This window comes from Argiope bruennichi, chromosome 9 (assembly GCF_947563725.1).
Source record: "Argiope bruennichi chromosome 9, qqArgBrue1.1, whole genome shotgun sequence".
NCBI classification, from domain to species: domain Eukaryota; kingdom Metazoa; phylum Arthropoda; class Arachnida; order Araneae; family Araneidae; genus Argiope; species Argiope bruennichi.
In genome coordinates, this window is record NC_079159.1 from 41,743,573 (window position 1) to 41,763,047 (window position 19,475).

At 27.3% G+C, this 19,475-nt stretch overlaps 1 protein-coding gene across 7 annotated transcripts in view; it reads right to left on the reverse strand.

Moving 5' to 3' along the window:
• The window catches only part of LOC129983710 (uncharacterized), a 599,516-nt gene that overhangs the window by 51,550 nt on the left and 528,491 nt on the right, over positions 1-19,475 (reverse strand). For all 7 annotated transcript variants that reach the window (XM_056093306.1, XM_056093309.1, XM_056093308.1 and 4 more), the window contains exons 12-13: positions 9,156-9,241; positions 7,138-7,219 (exon numbers count right to left, since the gene is read on the reverse strand). In XM_056093306.1, the coding sequence (XP_055949281.1) occupies positions 7,138-7,219; positions 9,156-9,241 (168 nt within the window). The remainder of the gene's footprint in view (positions 1-7,137; positions 7,220-9,155; positions 9,242-19,475) is intronic.

Consider the following 19,475-nt stretch of genomic DNA (forward strand, 5'->3'; position numbering starts at 1 on the left):
ACAGACTTAATGTCAAAAATGTAATTGCCAGATTTAGGGAAGTCTGAAACGTGGAGTTAGTCAAAATATTTGAAATCGATATTTTGTCAATTACAATACTTTCTATATGAAAGAGTAAAAAGATTAAGAAAAGTCATCGATTTTGTCGGGAAAAAACCTTGAATGAATGATATGCGTTAAGAAACCCACAGAAAAGATTCGTTTCTTAATCGGTATTAGGATGACATTTTGAATGTGTTGATTTTACTTTCGTGTATAAGATATTGTTGGGACCACATTTTTTTACTAGTAGAATTCATCTCCCTACGCTTTCCACAGTTTATATATGGAAGTTTCATTCCATTCATTCATTTTATCTACAGATGCCTCTAAACATGGGAAGTTATTTTATAGCTAACCAGGATACATTTTGTAGAATAGGAGTTCTAATGTTCATATAGTAGGAATAGTTTGTTCACTTGCTCATATTATGAGATTTACTAGCAAGTTAAAATTTCTGGTAATATGATTATTAAACATTGATCTTTGTTTCTCTTTGGCGGAACTTATGATTGAAATTTTCTTTATTTTAATGAAAATAATACTGTTAAAGAGGCTATATATATAGTTTAACCATGAGTTTCAATATAGTATGATCATATAGTTTGGCAATTCGCCAATCTCGTCCTTCTAGCCTTTAAAATGGCGAGCTGAGAACATTAAAATGAAAATACTTCATTACTTGCCGATGTCATTGCCTTAGCGCAACGTAAATAAAAGGTTGCTTCGTATTTTGAATTATATTTAGTAATATATATACAGTTTTAAATGAATCTCCACTAATCAGATGATTTCGTAAATTTGGTAATTCTCTGATCTAATATTTGCTGGATTACTGAGCAATTATCATATTTAATAATATAAATAGGAATTTTTTCTTTTTATTTTCCTCGGCTGAAAATTCTGGTAGGAGGCAATATATTGATTTTCTTTTCGTTTAAAGTGAATTCTGAATCTTATAAAATTTTTGAAATTTTATAATCCTAAGCAAAAAGGGTTAAAATAAGAAATTCAGTAAGTAATAGTTGTCAATTCTTTTACATGCAAATTTTGTTTATATAATTATAATTTCAGAATTCTACAAAAAACTAGCAAGAAATTTTTTTTTCGCAATTTATATTGAAACAATAATAATTATTTCAATCGTATGAAATAGAATGTTAAATGTTTTTATTTTTCTGATTCTTCGGAAGTGTAAATTATGAAATAATTAAAAGTTAAGCAGTGTTTTTAGAAAACTGGAACTCCAAAAAAGAATCAACTTTATCAGAGCTATTCAAATGTTACATTTAAAAAAATATAGAAAGCTTTTTTTCTGGATAATTTACAAATATTTTATTTCCTTACTCATAATTTTTGATGCTAATAAACATTATTTTTATTACTGATACTCATAAATTAAAATTTGCAAAACCTACTTTAACTCTTAAGTAATACTTATTAAAATAAAATAAGTATAAAACTGATGTTCCATTAATTACAACAAACACTACTTGGCAATATGTTTCAACATGTATATAGACAATGGAAGATTTGTTGAATAAAACTATAAGAATTTAAAATTATTGCATCATTTCAAGAGTGATGTCAAATCTTTGTTTACAGCTTTGGATTATGAGATTTTTTCAATTTATAGAAATAATTTCAATATCAAATAATCAAATTAATACTATTACTACCACTCAGTTAGTGTAACAAAAGTGTTCAAATGGTTAATTAAATGACAGCTCGTCATAACGTCAGGCCTTAGGTTAAATCCACTCTATAGAAACACACAGTTAAATAGTTGATGAAATAAAGCAGCATAGCAATAAGCAAACGTTAATGAATAAATTTCTTTTACTCGAAGCTAAGAAAGCTAAGTTGAAGCAAAGAAAATTAATTACAGTTCAGAAATTACCAGAAGCAAATTGTGTAGCTAAAAGAAAAACACTGCCACTTTTCAAATCATATGTAAAAGAATGTAAACGAATCTTTTAAATTCCCAAAATGCATGGCACAGAATCCAGATACTGCCCTCGTTTCAAATTATTATTAATTTTGTAACCGGCTTAAATGTTCAAAATTAAGGGATTGAATTTCAACAAGTTTAATATTTTCTAAAACCTATTAGAACCATTTGTTTTGACCTATTAGAATGTTATATTATTTCTAGATTATTTAAGTATTCCTTAGATTATCAAAATTTCCAATTCTAAGTCATGCTATTTGGCATGTAGTAACTCGTGATACGAGTAGGTCGGTGTAGTGTTCATATATTTGATAGCCAAATAGTGTGCGAACTGCACTATTTGGAAAATAACTTACGTTATTTACGCAATTTATTTTCTTGAAGAATTCAAAGATCAAGAACTTTTGTACTTACTTAAGAAGTTACAAATAAAAATAAATCTCTCGATCATCCCATATCAATTGCCAGTGGAGAACATGGGAGGATCTTTGAAAGCAATTGGTTTGTAAATTTGACCCTGCAGTTTTGTTTGAATCTGCGAACTACATGGGATCATGTCCGCTCTTGAACTAAGAATCCCTTTGTATTCGCTGAAAATTCGAATGAATTTAATTTTTTTTTCTCGCAACGTACTCGCGGAGAATTAAAATTCTCTGTCCAAATCAGCTGTTCGTCGTTGGTTTGCTAGTCATTCAACTGAGAGATAAGTACAGGATGAACTGATTTTAATTCTTGTTTTCTTTATTTTCATCTGGAACAGCAATTTTTGAAGAAGAAATTATTATCCGGTTAATCATGAACTGCTCTGAAAAGTTCTTAAACAATTCAATGACAAAAATTTGCATGAATTAAAGTTTTTTTTTTTTTCAGTGAAAAAAAAAATCAGTTTATTTTATGACGCGGTTTGACATGTTTCCCTATTCATTTTGACATGGTCATTGGTCATGGATGAAAAATTCATTTTAACATTTTCGGTTTAGTTGATAAGAAAAATAAAATAAAAGCCATGATTAAATTGAAAATAATCTTTCTTATCTACTCTTATTATTACATGGATGTATACAACTGCTGAATATTGAATGAAATAAGGGGACATGAACAGCACACATGAACAGCAAAGGATACTGCCTCGTGCATTTTGAGACTTTAAAATATTTTTATGATCCCGTCTTGAAATTACCATTTCTGATCACTGCTTTAATGTGATATTTATTTTTCAAAAAATACCAAAAATAAGCAGGTCAAATTGTTAATCATAAAAGTAAAGCCGAGACATTCTCAACGCTTCAGCACAAACTGAAACTTTAATATGCTACAAATTAGTTTTAGTAGTTCTAACCCATGTCCACCTACCTGATAAACAGCTTGTTTGAAGTAATCACTCCTCCAAACAGCTTCTTCAAGCACTTCTTTCATCTGGGCTATCTATTCGTTTGTTTATCCAATATTGTTTTTAAAACTGAGGCCTCAAATGATTTAAGTTGAAATTTCATCTCTTTTCTGTTCTCAGAAGTTTCTTATAGGCCAAAAGAAATTTAAAATCCATTGTGTTGTCATGATATTTCTTGCTTTATTTTTTTGAAATATGAAGGACAACTTCCTTTCGTTTCTTCCTTTTCATCTTTTATTAGTTGCCCACGGTAATTTTTCGGGGAAATTAGTAAATAAAAGCAAAGCGGTTTGTTGTAAATTTAATTAGTTATAGTTGATAACTCATATTTGTGTTTTTGGAGTGAATTAATGAGGGATTGTGATGCACAAAGAGAAAGCACAGAAAATGATAAAAAGGGGAAAGTAAAATAAAAAGCTAAGCCATTCCAACACTACAAGACATTAAAAACACAAGAGATAACATTTCACGTACAAATATTAAAAACAACATCCAACGGACATGCTCACATACTAAGTTAGTAAAGCTCATATAAACATTGAGCATCAAAAAAACAAAATTCCAAGCACATGTAAAATGAATGCTTCATATCTAATAAAATCAGGAAGAAGCTGAAAAATTAAAAAAATAATTCATAATGAGTTTATAGAGGAAAATGTATCTTTAATCCAGAAGCATTTCGAAATCAAGTTTTAAATAAACAAATAAACACGACTAAAAGAAAGCTACATAAGCGACAGAAATTTCAATTGTTTAAGAAGATAAATAGTTCCCCCAAATTAACGAAAGATTTGAATTTGCCACCATTCGTGCAATAAAGTGTTGAAAACCCTATTAAAAAGCCATTTGACAGCTGATAGTTTAGGGTTGGCAAAAATGGAACAACGTGTTTTTATTGTTGAACGAATTTAAAAAATAATGAAAGTCTGGCGGCCACAGTTTGGAAATTTGAGACATAGCCCCTTAGATCGTGTTATTTTCTTGGATGCCATTGGATTTCTTTTTAAGGTGTTATTTGAAGTCAAAGGTCTATGCCAACAAGCCCACAAGCACGCGTGCATTGAAGGAGGAAATTCAATGCTACATCAATGAAATTAAGCCACATTTATGAAAAATGTTCATGAAAAATTTAGACAAAAGAGTGCATATGCGCTAGTAAAGCCGTTGAGGCCATTTGCCTTATGTGTTAATCCATACATAACCTATGCTGTATACTTTAACCTATGCCCTAACTGTGTACTATAACCCTATGCAATTCAATAAAAATAAAATATAATAAATATAAAAATAAATACACAATTCAATTTTAAAAAAAGGGGAAAAAAACTGTGTTTTTTATTTAATTCACATTTTGCGTTTCTTTAATTCAAATCTATCGTGCAATGTTCCATTTTTGCTAACTCTAAACTATCAGCTCTCAAATGGTTTTTTAATAAGGTTGCCAACACTTTACTGCACGAATGATGACAAATTCAAATCTTGCATTAATTTTAAGACACCCTTTATACAACAGAATAGAAAAGAAAATATATTTGCAATTGAGTGCTTGATATACGTTTTAAGAAATAATAAAAGAAACAATAAGCACATAAAGTAAGATGTGTTACACTAGTTGATTGACAGCACATTTATTAAGGAAATAGACGCTTTATGTATTATGTGTTTTTTGTTTTAGAATTGTAAATGAAATATTACTTTTTTTCACAGCTTCGTAGAAGGTTTCTTTGAAAAATATTGTTTGGCTTAGTTTTCTTCTAAAATATAATTAGATGGTATATTTTATTTTGTTGTTGACGTGTGAATATCGTTATTTCTATCCAGTTCACAGAATACAAAATTCATGTGAAATTCAAACTGAAAATCCATTAATGTGTTCATCATCAAGACATTAAAATTGCTTTAAAGTTTGAAATTGAACCATGGTATAGCTGAATTTAACAATAATTTAGCACAATTTGGTGAAAGTATTTTATCTCATTTCGCATGAGTCATGAAATTATTTTACAAAGTCAGATTCCACAAAGTTATCTCGCAGCTAAACCGTTGATTCTAAGCCAGTACGAGATTATACATTAATATTATCCTAATTGCCGCTTCAACAAGACGGAGATTTTCAAGATTTGACTATAGAATAATTTAACGATTGGTAGTTAACTAAAAGATTGTCAAGTTGCCAAGTTCAAATGAATTCCTGCATACTAATTAACAATCGAAGTGTATCATGGCCGTACCCGTTGTAATGAGTTATACTAATGGTACAGTAAAGTTTAACTAAACTTCCTTTAGTCCATAACATATTATCAGCATTTAAAGTCAGTCATGGCTACGTCTGATTACTTCAGACTACAAATTGAGCAATGAAGTACGACTAAATTTTCATAAGTCCTCAATATACTGTAGTTCCTTAGCTTACTGTGTAAGTTCTTAAAATCTATGACTAATGTAGCAAAAAAATCTAAGGCAGACTTAAGTTTCAAAAGATAATTTTAATAATGATGACTGCTTATTTTTATATTATTAAAATGTCTTTTCCATCTTTAAATTAATTCTTTTTTAGTAAAAATAACTTGAAACAACTATTTAAAGATTTAATGTTGTAAAAATTTTTTTTCTTTTTTTAGTTTTAAAAGCAGTTTTTTTTTACCAAAAAAGTGTTTTTTTAATTATATTTTTTATATTCATTTTTATTATTAATATTATTTCATATATTATATATATTATTTTATATTAACATTTTTATGTCCAAAACCCCATACATTTTTAAAACAGATTGAAGTTTCAAAAATTAATTTCAATAATAATGACTGCTTATTTATATATTATTAAAATACCTATTCTGCCTCTAGATAAATTTCTTTTGAATAAAAGTAACCCAAAATGACATTTTAAAGATTTGATGCAGTAATTTTTTTTATTTTCATTATATTTTTTTATATTATTATTAACATTTTTTTGATATTCTGGTGAAATTTTCGACAATATGTTCAAAGCCAATGATTATATTTTCCTTTATAAATCAAAATACTTCCTACACTTTAAGCTATAAGAAATAATAATATTTTTGTAATTAAAATGTAGTATCTGGCGGCCAAAGAAGAATTTAATTAATTTGATTTGAAAAATTATATAGAACATTTCTAACAAAATAGTTAATTTATACACAATTCGTACATTTTTTTATTTTTTCTGAACAAAGTAATGCATAGAAAGAATTATAGAAACCTTTCCTGCATTCTGATTTTAATGGTATTTCATAGATACCTATTATTATTTCATTTTATTATTGTTATATATTTTACATCAATAATGCTATTGAAATTATTATCGATTCTCAATCATTTTCGAGAATTTTAAAGTTTTTTTTTAAATTAAATTTTTTATCGACTGTTTTTGTAAATTTATATAAAATGTACTTTGAGGCTTAGCATTTTTTCTACATATACTGCTATAGCTCACAACTTTCAGACGATTTAATTTGTTTAAATACAAAGGAATTACGGAAACTTATTTAAATTCTAATCCTGACAGTGTGACAATAATTCATCTATATTATTATAAATTCGAACAAAAAAATTACTCGAAAATTATAAATTCTTGCAGTTCTAATCCAGTACTTATATCAAAATCATGAAAACGCCAAAAAAGAAGAAGAAAATTGGAGTTAGTGATATTTTTATGTTTGAAAATTGTGTAACGAAATACGATATGTAAGGCAATATATTTAAAAGGAAAATAAAAACTGTTTATATCAACTCACTTTCTTCTTCCGGTTCGGGAACTGCTATTTTGGTTTCAATCTCCGAGGTGGATTTCTGCCGTCTCAGCAATCTCGGTTTTGGCTACAACGAGAAAAGCAAAGAAAAATATCAACACACGATTCCATCTTTATTCATGCAACGTTAAACACAGACCTCATCTTCTCGGAAAACACTTCCAGTCTAAAGAACATTTCTTTCCAAAACAAGTAGTTCCAAAAGGAAAAGTCAGAAAAACATCGGACAGCGTGTTTGAAATCTTATTTACTTTCAGTTGACAGAGTTTTTGTTTTCTTTTTCCAAAAGTCATAAATAAAAAAATTGGGATAATGTGTTTTTTATGAGCTGAGAAGTATGCATTTGATATTGCCAGAGGAAAATAAAGATTTAAGACGAAAAAAGTGTTTTGCATAAGAAAAAGAGCGATGGAAGCTATTACAATACATCGATGGAAATTATGAAAACTATTATCACAAAAACATGATTGTTTGATACTGGTTAAATTATTTTAAACATGTAATCAAACTGTATTGTTGAAGGTGATACAAATTTTTTATTTTTTACTCAACAACTGAAAAATGTATAACTTTCTTAAGTTATAACGGTAAAAATTGATTGATAAAACATTGAAGGACAGTACAAAAACTATAAAACTCCGACTTTAGTGCGCGTAAATTTTTTTAGGAAATTCGAACTTTTATCCCAAATTATCTAAAAAAATGATTGTTTTTTTCCAACTGCGTTATGCCAGCCATCGCATTCTGTGAATGTCAATTCTTATATCATTCTGTTTACTAAAAGAAAGTGATAAAAGAATACAGGAAAGAAACCAGATGCATAAAAAATTGTTTAAGACAAACAGCTCTTAAAGTATAAATTTCTTTCCTAAATATTTTTGCCACGTAACGATTTTTATATTACTCAATTTATATAAAAAAAGTATGCCAGCTAAAAGTTTCATGTTGAAAATTTCTGAATGTAGTTACAATTAATATGAATATATTTTTTGAGCTCGCTGTTCTGGCAGAAACCAAAAACAGATAAATAAACAAAAACATTGAATTATTTATTTATATAAAAGTCCCGTTTTGAAACAACACGACTGATGTTAATTTTGGGTCATGGTCAGGTGATAAGAACGATATTTGAGTTGGCACCATCTCTCTAACCTTCTGCACCAAAAGAATGGGAGGACATTTGAGTAGAAAAATTTAACGAGTTCCAAATCTATAAAAAAATGAAGGCCTCGAAACCTATACTAAATCACGAAGCCGTCATAGCCCATAAAATACAAAGAAGTTATAAAATAGTTAGTTAGTCATTGTTTTTTAAATAGAAGGAAGAGAACGAAACAATATATTTTGCCATTACTTATCTCATTTTTTCCTTTCAAACTGATTCATTTACATTGGTCGTATTGGCAATATTTTATATATAGGCAAAATTGGTTAAAAAATTTCTTCAGAAATTAAAATTTAAAAAAATTAAATTTATTGGTAACTTTTTAATACGAATTATTTACTGATAATAAAAGAAAAGGATAATTAGGCATTTAATTGATACCTGGGTTACTTTTTCAATTCCTGACAAGGAGTTTGAAATCGTGGTTGTACTTGCAAATCCAAGACATCCAGTAACTTTATACATACATCTAGAGGTGGCTTTACTTTATTTTTATTTAAAATTAATTTATTTTTATCTGACTTTTTAAAAAAAGTGAACATTTTTTTAAACAATCCGAGTTTAAATGTTACATTTAAGAAGTTAATAATCTTTCCTTATATGATTTATTAGTTCATGAGGAGGAATATGGGATATTTAGTTCAAACTTAAACTGTGATAATTCGTAAATGCTTCAATTGATCTCTGTTGTACGATCAACTTAAGATATATTTCAAAGAGCCATACGAAAGATGTTATTTTCAAACCTTGTTTCTTGGCATTGTATGCATATCCAGGATTTTCTATTAGTAATAAAAGAAAATGCACATTTTTAATTAATAAGAAAAGGAAAGTTTACCTGACAAGCTGCTTTCACTTTTTCTTGGCACTCTGCGTGGACATTCATTTTACAAAGCTTGCATCTCACTCCTTGCCTTGAATGTCCTACAAGCAAAAGAAAATGGAATAGTTGATAAAAATTAGATTGCTAAAATATCAAAAGGGTTTGCTATCAAAACAAGTCGAAACCGCATGCCATGTTAAATTTTTGATATTAATATTATATTACTATCTTGAATACAAAATTGATTTTTATATATTAATTTGATTATAACCAGTGATAATTAAAACTGTAAACATTGAAAAGGTTAAAAGACATATTATTACACTTTATAAATAGTCTTGAATATTCCTAATATATTTAAAAATAACTGATGATGCTTGCTTCCTTTAAAAAAAAAAAAGCTCTATCAGTGCAGAGAAATTCTACAAACCACCATTTATGCGTTTCTTATTTATACGTCTTTTCATTACAAACCCGCCTCTTTTGTAATTAATGAAATGATGAAATACTGCACTTATACGACTCGAAACTGCGGCTATATATCGTTTTTGAGAGGAGAAATCACTAAAAGTTCAGGGTGATCAAGAAATAACAGGAGGTGTTCGGTGCCCTGTAGCGTGTTATGTACTGGACGAAACATAACAAAAATTTCGCACCCTACACATTAAAGCATGCGGTTTCGATTTATCAAGAAAAAATAAATTAGTACCAAAAACGCCAATAAGGGAAATCCTGGCACTACGATCAAAAATTTTATTATGTAATTTGCTTATAGGGTACTTTGTGACATGACATCGGAAATAAAAGGAAGGTTTGCGCGAATTTATGTCATTCTGCAAGACTTTGCCCGTCGCTTGTGTTGTTTTTACGTGAACGCGCCTTATTAGCCTAGCTGTTTTATTAGAGGGATGAAAATGCCACTGTTGCTCTTCGTGAATATCGGCGGTTAAAACACTTACATAGAGGACCGATGACCGTAACTAACTTATGAAGAAGGGTTGAAAGATTTTAAACAACAGGAATTCTTGGTGTGCAACCAGGCCGAGGACATAAAGTTATCAAGCAGGAACAAGTTGAAAAAGTTGCAACTGCCGTTATGGATCAGGCGAAAGCTAATAAGCAGGTTATCAGCAGTGCACGTTCAATATCACGACAAACAAATACCCCGTTCTCGACGATACAGAAGAGATTGCGCAAGATCCTGAAATTTTTTCCGTGTAAGATAATACCCATTAACTGATGACACTGATCTGAATCTTGGCAATTTCTGGTTGAGAGACGGTTCTGGTTCACTTGAAAGTTGTGAATCAAGGACATGTTCCTGACATTCCTACTTTAAAAGATTAAATAGCGTTACATGCCAGACGAATAAATGTCGATATGCTGCGAGCCACCGTCGAAAACTTCGTGTACCGCATGCAGTTAATGGAACATCAAGTTGGTGGTCACCTTTAGCCATATTTGTAAGTTGCTATAACAAACGTTTTTCATTGGTATTTGGTGTGTTGCTATTATTATTGGTATTTACTTTTTCCATTGGCAGTTATGCATTCTTTTTCCACATATTATGTGCTTGCAGCGCCAACATTCCCCCTATCAGCGTTTTTTGGTACTAATTTTTATTTTTGATAAATCAAAACCGCATACTTTAATGTGTATGTAGGCCAAGTTTTGTATTATTTCGTCCAGTACATAACAAGCTACAAGGCTCCGAATCCTCCTGTTATTTCTTGATCGCCCTGTATATGGGAGCTACGATAACTCTACCTTGAATTCGAAATTATTCACTTATTGATATATTAATAGAAATCAAATTCTCGAGAACTAATAATTTAAGCGATAGTGAAGAAATTATTCTGTCTTATTATAAAGTAATGAACTTCGAATTTGGAAGTGAAGAAGTTATTATTTCTAATTTATTTTGTTTGTCAAAATCGATCAGCTTAACTCGATTCATAATGCTGTACTTAATTCTCATAGACAATATTTTTTTACTTACATGCGCATAAATATAAAATAGTATTTCATGATAAATTTTCAAAAGCTTTGTAAGAAGCATAAATGCATATATTGCAGCATTCAATTGTTTCTGGCAAAATTTTTTAACCTTTCCCACAAAAGAATTTTATAAGCACACATATATGTTTGAAATATTTTCATAAAAGAAGTGAATGCGGAAATTAGTCTGTATAATTCGAAGAAAAATTCATTCTGTGTGGATGGCAGAAATTTAATAATTCTGAAAATTGTAACACTGTAGACTACCTTAATCTGTAAAATATCTACCTAAATCTGTCGGATTCTTTCTCTTTAACTTGCGAAAGCTTTATTTTGATATATAAGATATATTTTGATATATTATATATTTATATACTTCTTATCAGAAGGACTTTTAGTCAGATATTTTATTTACATCTCATTGTTTGTTTACGAATGTTGCTGCCTTTTTATTACATAACTAAATTTTTGAATTTCTAATTAAATCAATAAATTTTATATCCTTTTAATCAGAGCAACAAATCCTGTGATTTTTTATTTTATTACAAAATATTATATTAGTTTATTATTTAAATAAATATTGTTCAGTTTTGATTATAACATCAAAGTTATGTAATTTCCAAATACGATTAAAATTTAAGATGAAATTTTTTTAAAAGATATTAGAAAAGAAATTATAGGAAATGACAATAGAGAAATTTAAGAAAACAAATGGAATGCATTATGTATTAAATCTACTCCATAATTTAATAATTAATTATGATGTCTGTCTGTGGGCATAAAAAATTTCTCGGGATATACGAAAGCATTTAATTTTTAATATAAGTAATAAGAATAATAATTCATTTAAAAAGCATAAAAAACCTGAAATTGAAGGGAGAAAAATTTTTAACGAAAAATATAAAGTTTCAAACGATTTTTTGATATATATTGAAACTAATTTATTTTTAACTGGAACATTGCCAGCTGATGAACAGAAACTTCTATTCTGATTATAAATAAGAGAAAAAGTTAAAGCACGACAATAAATAAATGATGTTGATTTTTTTTGGGGGGGGGGGTCTAAGGTCTAAGAAATGCCAATGGTAGATTTCTTTTAGCAATGATATTAATGCAAAGTTATCAGGCAGAAGAATCACATTGATAAAAAAAAAATATAGCTAATTTGGAAATTGGAAAAATGCCGAAATTCGAAACTCAGTAGCATTACAATATAGCATATAGCTATAACTTGTAAGGTACTTTAATAGAAAAAAAATTGCAAGATAAGTTTCAATCGAGGAATTTTTCTCGGTAAAATAGTCATACTATAAGCTGTACAAAATTTTATTAATTGTATTCTCCTTGCAAACGAATGAACATATTTTTGCTTGTAGAGAAACAGCACAAATATGTAAATCCACTTGAGAATTTTATGGATGACAGAGCAATTATTTAATGATGCCAATTCTAAGGTAATAAGGATTGAAAATGTTTCAATTCATTCTTATGTGAAAGAAGTTTGATATGAATTGATACTTGTGAAAAAGAATCATAATATTGTCGCATAAACCATAATAAGTAGTCGCCATGGCTCACAAAAGGAAGGCACGAGGTTGAAAATTCAGTGCGGGATGAGATTAGGTATAATGGTAGTATCACTTAGGATGTTCATTGACGAAAATATTAAAGTGCAATGGCTAATCAATTTCGAGAAAAGTGCCCTCAAGCTTTCTACATAGCTTATATACTAATAATGTGCCGTCGTTGCAGAAGCGCGAGCAGTATAGTGGTTAAGGCATTGATGTAGCATTCAAGACACCCGGGTTCGATCCTGGGCTAGCATTTTTTGCTTTTTTATATTCTTTTTTCTAATTTATTTCAACTTGATTTAACAATTTATAAACTGTTTTAATTAATATGTTTATCATTTTTTATGCTAAAATAAATATTTATTCTCCTAGTTCTTGGATTAAAATTTAATTTTTAGAAGAAAAATAGTTATAAATATCGATGTATTTTTTTTTTAAATACTCAAAATGACTTAACATTTTAAAGTTGGTTTCATTTAATTATCAATTACGATATGATACTACTCCTTACATAGAAAAAAATGTCTTTGCTCTTAATACCGGAATATATATTTTTTTAAAAAAAATTAAGATATGGACGCGTCTTTCTTTAAAAAAATTATTTAAATAAAATGACAGACAGTTTTAATTAATATGTACCTCTTTTATCAATCAAAAACGAATGTTTTAAAAATAAATCTTCCTCGCAAATAAATATTCATTGACTTTATACTTGAATTATAATTTTATTTTTAAGCAGGAAGAATAATTACACGTATAACTTAAATGATGATAAATGTTAATTAAATTATTGACATCGTAAAAATATTTCATTAATTGTTTTATTGGATACTAGAAACAAAATGGTAATTATCATAAAAACATTTCATTCAAGTTAGATAAATTTTGCAAAATTCCTAAATAATGATTATCCACAAGAGAAATCTTAAAGGAATCGATAAAAAAACAAATTTCATTCATCTTAAAAAAAATATTAGTTTTTCTTCAGAAAATTGGGCAGCGCACAAAGCATATCGCATGTTACTTGTTACTAAAAATTTTGAACCATCTGCCTATACATTCCATAACTTAACACCTGCGTTCTAATTTTTCTTTTCGATTATTAACGCTTTGAATGTTTGCAGACATAATTTTGTTTATTTCAGCTGCTTTCTTTCATTCCCGATATAAATACAGCTTCGTTGAATTAAAATAAATAATTTATCTTTATTAAAATCCAAAAAATTAAAACTTTTAATGATTTTAAGATAAAAATATTTATTTTCAAATATTTTTATAGTTAAAATTAGATTTATAATTATTTTAACTCTTGAAAATTAAATTATAGGTATAATTCAAGAGCAATATATATGAACATAGTTATTTTTTAGAGGAAAAATAACTATGTTCATAAGTTATAATTTATGTATTAAGAGAAAATACATTTATTTTTTACATATAAAAATGAGTATCATATTAATTGAAACCATCTTTAAATTGTTAATTTAAGTAATTCTGAATATTTAAAAAAATGCATCCATACTTATAATTATTTTTTTTTCTAAAAATTAAATTTTAATTCAAGAATTAAGAGAATCCATGTTTATTTTTACATAAAAAAATGAAACACATATTAATTAAAACTGTTTGTAAATTTTTAAATTAATTTGAAATAAATTGAAAAAAAGCAAAAATTGCTAGCCCAATATCGAACCTAGGTCTCCTGAATGCTACGCCAATGCCTAAACCACTATACTATTCGCGCTTTTGGCAAAGACGATACATTAGTAGTATATAAAAGTATTAGAATCAAGTTAATAGGAAAAACAAAAAACAAATAAAAATTAAACCAAAAAAATTATTAAAAAATATTAAAAAAGAATCCGGCCTGAAGACTTTTTCAAGGGTCACCCTCAGGCAGGGATTCAAATAAAGGGATTTTTTCTGTGAGGACATACAGACATTAAGTCTAATAATGATTCCTCGTGACCCGAAAATCCCCCGAAATTATGCTCAAGAGATATACCATTTTAACAGAAAGGAAATACAAAATAACAAATTAGAAAAAAACCACAAAGTAAAAATACAATAAAAACAAAAACAGCATTAAAATTAAAATTAAAATTAAAAACGAAAAGGCCAAGACATACCATCCAACAGTGAACGAAACTTTAAACAATCGATTGTGATTTCCTGTTTTTGAAAGTTAACGGTAAATTATGTAAACAGAGGTAGGCACCCAGCGCCATCTATTGAGTGATCCAATATGCAAGTAAATTTCTATTTTTATTTAAGCCAAAAGATTAATCCCAAACCATACCTTGTTTAATTAAAAAATTGACATTACAGTAATTTCTAGGAAAATCATTTTTAATTAAATTTTTAAGGAGGATATTTGATGCTTCAATATAAGAATTTTTATTGTTGCAAACCCTTTTGATCCTGTTAACTTGTGAGAAAATAAGATTTTTGAAAATTTTAGAGTTTAGATTGGAATGGTAGTTACATAGTTTTGTTATTTTAAAGTTGAAATCATCCCTTTTATCGTATATACCAACTATTGTTTTATCATTAGCAATTTCGATTTTTAAATCTAGAAAGGTAGCCTCAAGTTGATTTATATTTGTATCTTTTAGAATTAAATCTTTTGGATAGCAATTAGTAATAATATTAGTATTGTCGAAGTTAATCAAAAGTAGGTCATCAATATATCTCCACCCGTTTATTAAATTATATTTAATTATTTTTTTTCTCATAGTAATGCAGGAAAATATTAGCTAAAGCACTTGAGAAAGCTGTCCCCATTGGAATGCCCTTGACTTGTTTATAAAAATTAATACCATTAAACACGTAATTTTCAGTAATATTAAAATTACATAACTCAAGCCAGTTATTTTTAGGAATGATATTTTCATTTAAATATTCGTCATATATAAAAGTGCAGACCTTTATTAATTTTTCATGAGGTAGATTAGTGTATAAATTTTCGAAATCAAAAGTATTAAGTTTATTAATGTTGTTATCTTTAAGAAAATCCAATACTTCTTTGTTACTAGAAATAATAAAGTTGTCTTCATTTTTTATTTTGTCCAGGATAATTTTTAAGTATTTAAAGAAATGTTTACCCGTATAGTAATTATAACTACCAGTGCTACAAGTTACGAATCTGAATTTTAATGGAATTTTATGAAATTTAACTGTTGGGAATAAAAAAGGATAGTTAAGAGAGCAAGTCTTAGTTTTGGTTTTTTTTGTGAAAGCTAGCATTCTTTTATCTAATTCCTTTTTCCCGGTGTTCTTTAACATATAAGTTGCATTAGAGTTATATTCATTAATTAAAAGTTCTTTATAATAATATTTACAAATTAAACAGAAATTATTTGCTGATTTATCTATTACTGTAATGACAAATTTTTCTTTTAAATTTTTTATTTCATTTTTTAATGTTTTACTAAAATAAATCCCACGTTCTTTAGATCTGTCAAAATCAGTATTCAATTTTATTTTAATTTCCTTTAAAATTCTCACTTTCCATTCCCCGAAACCTTCCGCAGGCCAGTGGTATTTTCTAGATAATTTGGCAATAAAAACATCCAAATCATTACCAATAGAAATCAAAATTTTGTTATGGTTTATTTTTTCTCTTAATCTAAATTTTGTTCCTCTTCCCATCAAATCTCTTAAAGAGTTGGATTCAATAATTTTTAAATTACCTGTAATGATATGACCTTTATCAATATCTATAAAATCTTTATATTTTTCCTTGTTACAGTAACAATCTGTTTTATTTATTTTATCTAAATTTTTGCTATAGTAATTATAATTACAAATTTTTTTCTTTAAAGTTGAAGTGTAACTAAACGCTATTGATACATTAGTTTTATCTGCAAGAGGAAAAAATATATTATTATTATGTATAATTTTGGGTAATTTAAGATATTCGAAGTAAATATCCAAGAATTTAATCACACAGTATTCTTTGTAAACATTATTTTTATTATTAAAAAGTAAATCGTTTTTTCCAATGTTAAGTTTACATTTAATAAGATCTAGAATAATACATTTAGTGTACGAATTTTTAAACTCTAATTCCCCGAATTTATTATTTAAAAACCATTTCATTTTATTATTTCTAAGACCAAAAATGTATTTCCTAATTCTGTGAATGTTTTCACTATTGTGTTCCAGATTACAGTAATTTTGAAATTCCTCAAATATAATTTGAAAATTGCCTCCTTTCCCTTTACCTCTTTTAAATCTTTTAGAAAAGTTATCTTTATTTAGAAAATTTTTAAAAATGTTAAATTTGTTATAAATGCAATTATTGTTTAAATCTGCATAACCTTCCCCATTTAATTTACTATTGAGACCATAAGGAAATAAAGTTTTCAGGTTGCAAATATAAATGTTTTCCAGATCTAATCTTTTGTTTAATTCGTTAATATTGTCTTCTAGAATGTAGATATTAATATTGTTAAAGTTATGGTTTTGAAAATGCTCCAGTTCGAAGTCAGTGGTCCTATTTTTTATGAAGTTTTTTATATCGGATCTGTGATTGTTAATTCTTAAATTAAGCTCGGTGCTAGTTTGGCCAATATATTTTAAATTACATTCTGAACAATTAAGGAGATAAATCAAATTTTTGTTTTTACAGAATGTTTGTAATTTTGAGTTTTCATTTTTGATCTGTTCCTTATCTGCCAAAGGACATGTCCTACACTTTGTCCCCATTGGAATGCCCTTGACTTGTTTATAAAAAAAAATGAAAACTCAAAATTACAAACATTCTGTAAAAACAAAAATTTGATTTATCTCCTTAATTGTTCAGAACGTAATTTAAAATATATTGGCCAAACTAGCACCGAGCTTAATTTAAGAATTAACAATCACAGATCCGATATAAAAAAACTTCATAAAAAATAGGACCACTGACTTCGAACTGGAGCATTTTCAAAACCATAACTTTAACAATATTAATATCTACATTCTAGAAGACAATATTAACGAATTAAACAAAAGATTAGATCTGGAAAACATTTATATTTGCAACCTGAAAACTTTATTTCCTTGTGGTCTCAATAGTAAATTAAATGGGGAAGGTTATGCAGATTTAAACAATAATTGCATTTATAACAAATTTAACATTTTTAAAAATTTTCTAAATAAAGATAACTTTTCTAAAAGATTTAAAAGAGGTAAAGGGAAAGGAGGCAATTTTCAAATTATATTTGAGGAATTTCAAAATTACTGTAATCTGGAACACAATAGTGAAAACATTCACAGAATTAGGAAATACATTTTTGGTCTTAGAAATAATAAAATGAAATGGTTTTTAAATAATAAATTCGGGGAATTAGAGTTTAAAAATTCGTACACTAAATGTATTATTCTAGATCTTATTAAATGTAAACTTAACATTGGAAAAAACGATTTACTTTTTAATAATAAAAATAATGTTTACAAAGAATACTGTGTGATTAAATTCTTGGATATTTACTTCGAATATCTTAAATTACCCAAAATTATACATAATAATAATATATTTTTTCCTCTTGCAGATAAAACTAATGTATCAATAGCGTTTAGTTACACTTCAACTTTAAAGAAAAAAATTTGTAATTATAATTACTATAGCAAAAATTTAGATAAAATAAATAAAACAGATTGTTACTGTAACAAGGAAAAATATAAAGATTTTATAGATATTGATAAAGGTCATATCATTACAGGTAATTTAAAAATTATTGAATCCAACTCTTTAAGAGATTTGATGGGAAGAGGAACAAAATTTAGATTAAGAGAAAAAATAAACCATAACAAAATTTTGATTTCTATTGGTAATGATTTGGATGTTTTTATTGCCAAATTATCTAGAAAATACCACTGGCCTGCGGAAGGTTTCGGGGAATGGAAAGTGAGAATTTTAAAGGAAATTAAAATAAAATTGAATACTGATTTTGACAGATCTAAAGAACGTGGGATTTATTTTAGTAAAACATTAAAAAATGAAATAAAAAATTTAAAAGAAAAATTTGTCATTACAGTAATAGATAAATCAGCAAATAATTTCTGTTTAATTTGTAAATATTATTATAAAGAACTTTTAATTAATGAATATAACTCTAATGCAACTTATATGTTAAAGAACACCGGGAAAAAGGAATTAGATAAAAGAATGCTAGCTTTCACAAAAAAAACCAAAACTAAGACTTGCTCTCTTAACTATCCTTTTTTATTCCCAACAGTTAAATTTCATAAAATTCCATTAAAATTCAGATTCGTAACTTGTAGCACTGGTAGTTATAATTACTATACGGGTAAACATTTCTTTAAATACTTAAAAATTATCCTGGACAAAATAAAAAATGAAGACAACTTTATTATTTCTAGTAACAAAGAAGTATTGGATTTTCTTAAAGATAACAACATTAATAAACTTAATACTTTTGATTTCGAAAATTTATACACTAATCTACCTCATGAAAAATTAATAAAGGTCTGCACTTTTATATATGACGAATATTTAAATGAAAATATCATTCCTAAAAATAACTGGCTTGAGTTATGTAATTTTAATATTACTGAAAATTACGTGTTTAATGGTATTAATTTTTATAAACAAGTCAAGGGCATTCCAATGGGGACAGCTTTCTCAAGTGCTTTAGCTAATATTTTCCTGCATTACTATGAGAAAAAAAATAATTAAATATAATTTAATAAACGGGTGGAGATATATTGATGACCTACTTTTGATTAACTTCGACAATACTAATATTATTACTAATTG